The sequence below is a fragment of the Ruditapes philippinarum genome, unplaced genomic scaffold (genome assembly GCF_026571515.1).
Source record: "Ruditapes philippinarum isolate M1 unplaced genomic scaffold, ASM2657151v2 ctg3092_1_1_1_1, whole genome shotgun sequence".
In the NCBI taxonomy this organism is placed as follows: Eukaryota; Metazoa; Mollusca; class Bivalvia; order Venerida; family Veneridae; genus Ruditapes; species Ruditapes philippinarum.
This window is the reverse complement of record NW_026862554.1, coordinates 79,148-90,052: the sequence shown is the minus strand read 5'-3', so window position 1 is coordinate 90,052 and position 10,905 is coordinate 79,148. Positions and strand designations below refer to the sequence as shown.

The window sequence follows — 10,905 nt, the reverse complement described above, 5'->3', positions numbered from 1 at the left end:
CATTCATTTTGGAAACATTGTTCAACTTTAATAATGAATATAAACAGTTAACAAAAAATAACAAGAAACAAACAAGTATGTGTTATAAGAATTTACAAATATAACTAACAGACAGTTAACACAAATTTGATACTTATTACTTATGAAGCTAATTTATAAATGCTATTATTAGACGTAAATTAGACGTTTATTAGAGTGACATATAAAAACAGATCTCTTTAGACAGAAGACAAATAAGTTTCTTTAAGTAAAACGATTTTTTATTAAGCCTGGTGTAATTTTTTCGATGACACTTATTATATTTCATTAAATACCAGTATTACGGCCATTTATTAAAAAACATAACGAATTCACTAGTTGTGTCTCAAAATATTCTTTAAACTTGCGTTGTTGCCTGGTCAGGGTGGAGACAGAAAAACTCAGCGTTCATTCCAGTTCTCTCCAATCTTCATACTGAATATAAGTCAATCAATACTATCATCAGATCATATCGACTCATCTATGATAAAACTAATGAATGAATGGCTTAAACACAACACATTTCTGAAGTATGCATTTCCTTACCATCGGCACATTCGACCTTTTACAGGTTTATCTATAAGGTTATAGGGGCGCTTACACATTTTTTTAACAGTTTCTACCACAGTGTCTATCTCATGTGAAACATCTGAAGCATTCATGATTGTAAATGATATCTTAAATTCCGTGTTGCTTATAGGTCTAATTTATCTACCTCTTCTATTGTATATGGTTCTTAAATTTAAATTTCCTCTTTGTTGATGCTGATGTTGATGTTTTAAAAATTGCTCATGTAGAAGATGTGTCTTCTGATGTCTTTTTGCTGTATCAAATCTAATGTTATGCCCTATAAAATGTCCTTCACCTATTTTCGACTCGCTTTCGGTTGTTTATGGCATTTACTTATTGTTGTTTTCAATCTAGATAACATTTAAGCATTAGATTAGGTCCTAATGTAAGTATGTTTGATTCCATGGATTGCAAAGTAACTATCTTATCTTTGTTAAGACAAAATGTAGATAAACAGAAGCCCAAAAGAAGGTCCCAAACGACAAAATTGAAAAGGTTGCAAGCTCGCTATTGACTTAGCCTGTATATGGACGGCAGTGGTAATTGCCAGCTACCATCCACGACCTTAGCATTGGCTTATGCAGAATTCCACATAATTCAACATTTAAACATAAAAATCGAGCAAATATTTGCATTTAAAAACATCCGCAGATGTGTTCATATGGCGGTTATTATGGATCCTTCAATGTGACACATTAGTGCCTTTCCATGAAAAGCGGGGTACGGACCCAAAATACGTACAAGAATGCTAGAGCCCTACACGAGAAAAGAACGGGTTGAACGTAATAAATTGGAATTATTAAAGGAATCAGAGGATTTGAGGCCTATATATAAGAGACAAGAGTCAGATTTAAGAAGCAGGTATCATATCCTTAAGGTGATTATGCAGTATTCAAACAGCAATATTGGAACCACTTAAGAAGAAAAAAATGCAAAAAAAGGAACTTAAAATACCACGTGAACTTTGATTTGTCTTGTTGATCTGTATTCTTTTTTTCTTTTTTTAGAATAGTAGAATTTGATGTTTAACATTTAAAAACTACATATAAAAAACTGTTTGCCTTTACTTGCTTAAAACCTTCTTTCAAAGACAAACCTTAGACTATGTTGCAAATTCAAACATTATCTTCTGTTTCAAACTGACTTCATAAATAGATTATACGCTTTGAACAAGTATAGGGTCTAATTAAAATTGTAATGTCTTTCTAATATAGTTATGATAGAATTTTTGGAATTCTTATTTATTTATTTTTAAGTGGGGGAGGGGGCTGGGTCTAGCAAGTTTTTTGACGATGTACATTCTGGGCGTAGTATTAGATTACAGTGTTTTACTTTTATGCAGAGATCAAATATTTCCAATCATTTAAGATCATTTATTCTGTAATATATGTTATAGTCTTTGTGGTCCTATTTATTGTTTAAAACTTTACTTGTTATTTGGTTCCCAATATTCCTACTTGAGTAATGTTTAATCAATCTAATGATATTTGCCTGCTTTTAATTGTAATATCTGTCGGCAGCTGCCTACGATAACCTCTTATCACCTCTGGAATTACATTTTACTCATTGTACTAGTAAATAGTTTCATCCATAATGGTTGTTTTTTTTACGGCACAAATTGTTTGTTCCTGCAATGAATCACTGTCCGACTTTTACAAAATGATACCAAAGTTCCTCATTTAAGGTTCCTAGTTACCTCCATACTGAAACATCTTTTTATAATTCAAAACTTATAAAATTATAGGTTCAAACAAAACTTTCATGATCCGATTTTTTACAAAATATTCAAAGAAAATAATAATTAAAAAGAGGTTTAAGAAATATTACAGATGTAACATCAAACATTTTCATTAAGCTGCTAATTAAAAATTTGAAAAAGGCAAATTATCACATACATTGCGGTGAAATGTTTAAATATGTACACACAAAAACGTATCAGTGATAAAACACGAGAGGCAAGTTCAAAGTTTTTTTTAAATCAATAACAAATCTGACAGGTATGATAAGTTATATAATGATAACATTGTTGATAAGTTGTCTACAAAAATGAATGTCTACTTGTTGTCTTTGCTTTGTTTAGTTTAGATAAGAGAAGATCTACTTTATAACTTTGGTGTGAAGAAAATATGGCGGACATGACGCAAACACAAGAATCAAGTAAAAGAAAGTCTGAAGAAGAAGAAAAAACAATAGTGCGCACAAAGAAACATAAATCAGATGAGACCAACGCAGAAGAAAGCACAGATGAGATCATCACAGAAGAAAGCACAAATGACATCATCACAGAAGAAAGCAAAGATGAGATCATCATAGAAAATATCACAGATGAAATCATCATAGAAATTAGCAAAGATGAGATCATCACAGAAGAAAGCAAAGGTGAAACCATCACAGGAGAAAGCACAGTTGAGATCATCACAGAAGAAAGCAAAGACGAGATCACCACAGGAGAAACCAAAGATGAGATAACCACAGAAGAAAGCAACGATGAGATCATCACAGAAAATAGAAGCAACTCCTCGCAACCACTATTTTCAGCAAGACACAGTCATTCTCCTCTCCCAGGAACTTCAGCACAAGCAGAAGTAAAGTTAGAGATTAAGTGTAAAATATGTTCTACAGCAGAGGGTGGAGAGTGGATAGCCTGTGATAACTGTTCACAATGGTTGCATCGTACATGTGCAGGACTTAAACATCATATGAAGTGGAAGAAGTTCACAAAAACATCAGCAAAATTTTACTGCAAATTATGTGTAAAGGAATTTATACTAGCTTACAAAAATAAACAGAACCTTTAATATCGCGAAATTGAAAGAGATGATATTTTTCCTTTCTTTCTCTGAACAACTCTTTTCAAGCGAACGCTACCGATGGATTCCTTCGAACACATGAGTTTAAGTTGATGTTATTTGCAAAGAAATATATATTTGAAAACAAATTTCGCAACGTTGGCTTTAACCTGTACACTCAGTAATACCGTGCGCGGGATAGATATCTCCACATAGCATCTACTGCCCTGAGCGACGATTTGAAGGCCACCTTTTCTGTAAATGAAATGCAGACTTTTTCCGAGTGGTTTAACGCTTTTACCTACATTCTCTTGTTTTCTTTCCAAACATCAGTTTTTTAACTCAGAATAATAATTGATCTAACTCACAAAAAAACCTTATATTCATGTACTTTATCGTGATTTTGGAAAGCATTCCAAAGCCATTCAAAGCCATGTGCGTTATAGTGTTCATTAATATATCAGGCAAACACAAACTTCTATTCAGGTCAATATTCTTACAAATAATTTCGAAAGCATATTCTACCATGGAGATATTTTATGAGAGCTAGAAAATAATGTCCTAGCTCAGTATGTACTTTCAGACCTGTTAAGCGGTCGGTAAGTGATTAACGAGACCATTTTTTAACAAAATAGACGGTAGGTAAGCATTTATACTAGTAAGAAAGGCATAATGTCACTTCAAAATTTACAGAGTATTAAATGAGCGTGTAAAAGAATTGAATGCATGTTATATGTTCGTCGTTTTGCTTTCATTTTCTACTCAGGGAAGTAACTCGTTTTATTCAATTGTTCGTAAGTTGTTCGTTATCTCCCTTTAAACGTTGAGCGGTTCATGCGAAGAGACCTTATTAATTTTTTGATGACGATATTGATTCCAGTACTAAACCAGCCCGTGACATCCGCGATTGTGCAAGATTCAGACGAGTTATTTTTGAAATGATAAAAAAGTTTTCTGAAATCTGAAAAAAGACTATAAATATATATTTATACAGACCAGTGCTATGTTGATATTAAAGTATGAAAGGGGAACATTCTTGCCAGTAAATGCATTTATTCATTTCACAAGTATATTGATCAATTTAACCAATTTTTATTTGATTTTAAGGATTATAAGGTATATAGCATTTATATCAATAAGTAACACAATCCTAAAAGGCATATGGGAAATTATAACGTCGTTTTTATCTGTTTTATCTCAAAGTCCTGCTTATTTTAATTCCCAGAATAGTGGCATATTTAAATCGAACCGTCCGTCTGTCTGTCAGTCCGGCTTTATACATATAGACAGTGGTGTTCGTGTCCGCTCTGAAACTTCAGTATGTATGAAAGGATTTTAATTTTTCTTTCATATATGAAATGTTTTATGTTATATAAAATATAGAAGGTGGTGGTCGTGTCCGCTCTGAAATTTCAGTATGCATAGAAGGGTTGTATTTTTTCTTTCATGAAATAACCATATATGTATGGTGTGTCGCGAACAGGAATCGGGGTTCTACCACTAAGGTCAAGGTGTCAGTGGAGGTTCAAACTTTGTCATTTTTATGTTACATAAATATAGACGGTGGTGGTCATGTCCGCTCTGAAACTTCAGTATGCATGAAAGGATTGTAATTTTTCTTTCACATATTTTACCATAGATGTATAGTGTGTCGCGAACAAGACTCGGGTTCCTTGGACTAAGGTCAAGGTCACTGTGGGGGTTCAAACTCTGTCATTTTTATATTATGTAAATATAGATTGTGGTAGTCGTGCCCGCTCTGAAACTTCAGTATGAATGAAAAGATTGTATTTTTTTCACATATTTTACCATAGATGTATAGTGTGTCGCGAACAAGACTCGGGTTCCTTGGACTAAGGTCAAGGTCACTGTGGGGGTTCAAACTCTGTCATTTTTATATTATGTAAATATAGATTGTGGTAGTCGTGCCCGCTCTGAAACTTCAGTATGCATGGAAGGATTGTAATTTTTTCTTTAACGTATGAAATATCCATAGATGTAAGGTGTGTCGCGAACAAGACTCGGGTTTCTACCACTGAGGTCAATGTCACTGTGGAGGTTCAAACGTCTTTATATAATATAAATATAGATGTTGGTGGTCGTGTCCACTATAAAACGTCAATATGCATGAAAGGATATTAATTATCTTTTACGTATGAAATAACCATAAATATATGGTGTGTCTCGAACAAGACTCAGGTTTCTTCGAGTTAGGCCAAGGTCACTGTGGGTGTTCAAACTTTGTAATTTTTTATGTTAAAAAAATAAAGAAGTGGTTGTTGTTTCGATATTCATAAAAGGATTGTAATTTTGATTATAAATGTATGGTGTGGCGAACAAGACTTGGGTTTTTACGACTAAGGCCAAGGTAGTGGTAATGTCTGCTCTGAAACTTCAGTATGCTTGAAAGGATTGTAATTTTTCTTTCTTATATGAAATAACTATAGATGTATGGTGTGTCGCGAACAAGACTCGGGGTTTCTACGACTAAGATTAAGGTCACTGTTGGGTTCAAACTTTGTAAATTTTGATGTTAATATACATATAGGAAGAGATGGTCGCGTCTACTCTGAAACTAATATGCATGAAAGAATTATATTTTTTATTTCACATATGAATTAATCATATATGTATGATGTGTTGCTCTTAAAACCAATGTTCCTACGCTTTTGTTCAAGGTCTCTGCTGGGGTTTAACCTTTTACACTATTTATGTTATATACATATTAATGGTGGTTGTTGTGTTCGTTCTGTAACTTTCATATACATGAAAGTATCAATTTTAAAAATATAAAGTCACCATAGATGGACAATGTGTTGTGAATAAGGCCCAGGTTTCTTTATCTAACTAAAAGGTCACTGCTGGGGTCCGAACTTTGTTCATTTTTACCACCACACTTAGCATGTTATAGGTGGTTTATAACTAGAATCCTTTGGGGCATTTGTCACGTTCTTTGACAGCTCTTGCTTTTTTTTCAAGACAAAAAGTAAACCGATTGTTGTTTGTCGAATAAATTTCTTTATTTAAATACATGCAGTACCCATTTGCTTGTAAGGAATGTTCTAAAGAATTTTTACTTCAATGCATAAAGGTTTTCGGAAGTATACACAGATCTTTACGAGGTTTTTATCATTGTTGTTTTGTTATGCTTAAATAAAAGTTATTCTACCAGTATCTTGTATTTAGATTTTTGAGAAGTGTTACAATGTGCATATATGAAATATATATGTATCGAAAGAGAGAGAAAAAGAAAGACTTACAGAGCAAGAGTCTTGCAAATTGGGCAAGATACCTGTTACAATTGGCAAACAATAGGCATAAATAGATATTTTAAAAATGTTAAGAGATGAATATTGTTTGTTACAGTATGACTTAATTATACAATTGCAGTAATGTAGCAATCAAAAGTAAGAGAATACAGCTGCTATATGCTAATTGAAAAGGTGTAAATAGAACAAACATCAATTTTAAAAACAAACATAGATAATATTACAGTCGACACGGACACTGAATTGTGTTATCTGTGCACATTTGTTGAAATAAAATAATTAAATAAGGAAAATTATATCATTTTTTTTAAAAACGACCTGATTTTTGACTAATTTTATAACTTTTATAAGAGGAACAAATATGGTTTTAAAACATGACCAACTTAATAAAACAGTAAAATTATGTTGTTCCCATGAGGACAATCCTCGAAAGAAATCTGTCAATTCATGTCTCTGTTATTTAACAAACATGAATAGTATACGTTTACATAGTAATAAGATGTTCTGGAACAACATCTAATGCTGCTATTTGATAAGGGTATATTCGCTTTGCAATGTACCCGTACACGTGCAATTCGCTCAAGAATATTTCTTTCATGCAGATATTTTAGAAGTATTTTCTGTTAGAATGATACAAACGTGCAGTCATACACTTCAGCAAGCAATTTATGCTGCCCAAAATCACTAATTTTACTTATCTTTAATAAATTAACACATAAGTTCCTCTCTTCCGGGTGTTGTTGAACCAACTGTCATTCGTAGATGAAACTAAGTCTAAAGGCTGGTTTTTTTTGTATTTTTTTTCATTACAAGAGGGTAACAAATACCCTCAATGACAAAAAACCAGTAATATTGTATCAGCGAAAGCAGATGTAAAAATTAAATCTTAAACTGAATATAAATTTCATATTTGTTTCTGAAATAGTACATGTGTAAATACATTACTCGATGATTTTGCTAAGGGAAAACAATACTAACTAAAGAAGTCACTGAATGCTATGAATTCAATGGTAGATTTACTCGTTGCTAGAAAAGTAAACGTTTGTTATGGAAATCAATGGTTAAAATGATAGGGTAGGAAAGTTAGAAAGCTTGGAAGCGTTGAATTGAAGGAGGAAATGATAGGTCACGTGTTACCAACTAGACTGCAGCAACGACATTGTTCGTTCGCGTCAGTACAGTAAAACTCTTTCAGTGCAGCCGTAAAGAAGCTTCAAGTCTTAAGGATGGCACTGTTGGAGCAGCAAGATTAGTTTGTCGAGATGCGATGAAAAATGTTTCGAAATCGTGAAAATCCCGGCACGGATAAAGGTGATTAGTTATTCTATATATGAATAATTTATTCTTATTGTGTACATAACTACAGTTTTATATAACACTTCAGTTTTCCCTTACAGAGTTACGATGCTTGACAATGCAGGTATGCTGAGGTTGCAGATTTTCATTGTGTTAAGAGAACGTTAGATAATATATTCATGGCAATTATAATCGGACAATATCTCTAAAATTTAAACATGATTCTTTTTTTTATATTTTTTCTGTGATCATACAATAATAAAATGCACAGAAATATAACATCAATATAGTGCAAGTAATACAAAAAATATGGTCACAATGAGTTTTTTTTTGGCACGTGCACACAACGCACACCCACACGCGCACACATTTCAAATCCATAAATACCAGCAACATTTACAACTGTACATACTTCGAATATAACGCACATATATACAGCGAACATACATAGGGACAGATGAAAAAGTATTAATTTATATACAATGCTAAAGAAATGCAAAAGATATTCCTACAGTTTTGACTTAATTGTTTTAATTAGTCTGCAACGAAAATAATTTAAAAACAAGTTAAATTGTGATGATATTTTTCGAGTTTGCAACTATATACATGTATGTAATATTTTGCCACAAAAGGAATATTTTTTTTCATCTTTGTTTGTGTCTATGTGAAGAGAGATATTGTTTCTAATAAGTTAATTTCAATATTATTACTTCTTTAAAAATATTCTATTAAAATCATTCCAAAAAGCTGCGTGTATGAACATTGCAAAAGGAGGTGTCAAATGTATGTCATATCTATTTCACAAGACACAGAGTCGAGGAGGAAAGGTTTTGTTTCAAGAGACTTTTGTTTGTAACAATTATTCTTTGAATTTCTTCTGAATTTAGTCTCAATCGTTGTTGTAAGTATGTTCTGGTATGGTTTTTGTGTCGTTTTCTTAGATGTAATAGAGTCAGGATGAATATATAAAGTCTGATATTTAAGATAATTTGCATGAGGGGTTTAATAAATTGCTATAAAACTTTCAAATGTGTAGAGGTCATTAATTCTTAAGTCATACAGATACCCCATATACACACAACCCTTTACATACCAAGGCAAGAACGAATTTTAGTTTAAATATATTTTCATATTGTTCCAAATTGTTTGTTTGGGTTGTTATATTTTGGTATAACTTTTATTTGTTTCCAAGATGAAATTATGCCGATACAAACGGATAGCTTTTAAAATAACATGAACATTGCAGACGCGGTTTGATTGAGTCTGTACATGAAAGATAATGGTATAAACCGTCACGCCCCTAAAACCGGCTAGAGCGTTACTCAATTTTCCAACACTTAAACGTGCCGGTATCAAAGATCCCGAAGATCCAGAAAATATAAAACTACTCAGCTAAAATGATAACACTGATAAAAATGACAAGCAACGCAAAAGTACAGCTTATTTAATACGGCTTTCGTTTATTTATAATTGTCGCATTTGAAAAAAAGTGTACTTGATAGTAAAGAAATATCAGAATAGTAAAATAAACAATACTCTTCCTCAATAAATCTGTCCTACGCAAATAACTGCCAACTTCTCCGTATGAATCAGAGGTGTAGCACGAATTATATCATACACAATGTTTCTTTCCAAATTATCATTAAGAGCGTATATCGCATCCTAGACTCAACCTCAAGAACTCCTTCTACACTACAGGCTAAATGGATGTACTTAACTTCTTACTAGTGTTAAAGGTTAAAAAATAAATACAATTTCAACAAAGTATTTGTTTTAAAATGTTGCTATTGATATAATTGAAAAATAAAAAGTAGGGACGTTAAGTCCACTAGGTTGTCTCAAAACCGTACGCAGCGACCAAAAGTCTCAATCGCACCAATGAGATAAACACAAAAAAGATGGGGCGAGATCACACTGCTTTCACCTTTTTTCTGGATTAAAAACTATATTTTATAGATATCGTCCTGTTAGTGCTTCTAATAGAGTGCTGTTTACATATGAACCCACCGATAAGCAAATTTGCAAAGACATCTAGCTAAGGGCCACAGGTAATTGCCGCTTAAAAAGTACCAATCCGGTTTCATCGGCTTTTTGCGAAACATTCTTTCTGGAGATCTGGGGCTGAGTGATTAAGGTCGTTGACTTCAAACCAGTTGCCCCTTACCTCACCTCTGTTGGTTCAAATCCCGACAGACATTTAGATTCTTTCATATGAGGAAGTTATCCAGCTAGCTAACGGAACGTCGGTGGTTCTACTCAGGTTCCCCGTCATGCCTGAAATAATGAGGGCTTTCTCAGTTAGCAAATCACCATATTACATATACTGTGTTGGCGCAACGTTAAACCAATTAAAAAAAGATGGTGGTTAACGTGTGCTATATAATTGTATACAGTGTGTAAAGACATACATATTGTCAAGTTTTAGGATAATTTGTTTTCATACTGTTGACCAGAATTATCACTTTAAGAAAGAAGTTTTGTTTTCGAAATATCATCACTTTAAATACATACTCTTTATCCTATTGAAGGAGTTAATGACGGTTTAGAAAAGCAAGCATTTGTCTGATGCACATTAAAACTAAATCTGTGAATAGTTTAATATCTTCGTAATTTCAGGCGGTTCTTATTGATTAAAATAATTGTCTATATGTTTACTCTCTGATAACATGTTTATGAGAAGCAGTTAGGTACAACGTTGTTTTAACGATTTATAGATGTGCTCGTTTTCATTATGATAACGAAACTGTAATTTTTATAAATTTTTTACTTTGTATACGAGACAATTTTTTATTTAACTAAAACTAATAAGGAAAATTGTGTTAATTTTGTAAGTTTACTATCTCCGGATTTCTGTCTTCTTTTCAACATGCGACGGCAATAAGTTTGAATAAAAATTTATTTAAACGACACTTTTATTGTTTTATTCTAATCCTAATGTTCTGTTAATATATTCTAGTATACGA

General features: G+C 32.5%; 1 protein-coding gene across 1 annotated transcript; it reads left to right on the top strand.

Annotated features, from left to right (window-relative positions):
- Positions 1-2,714: 2,714 nt before the first annotated feature.
- On the top strand, positions 2,715-3,386 carry LOC132719419 (uncharacterized). The gene has a single exon (XM_060703185.1). It carries the CDS (start codon positions 2,715-2,717, stop codon positions 3,384-3,386), a length of 672 nt encoding a protein of 223 aa, XP_060559168.1.
- The last annotated feature ends 7,519 nt before the right edge of the window (positions 3,387-10,905 follow it).

Coding starts and splice junctions, on each gene's coding strand:
- LOC132719419 (XM_060703185.1), top strand. CDS start 2,715: ATGGCGGACATGACGCAAACACAAGAATCAAGTAAAAGAAAGTCTGAA.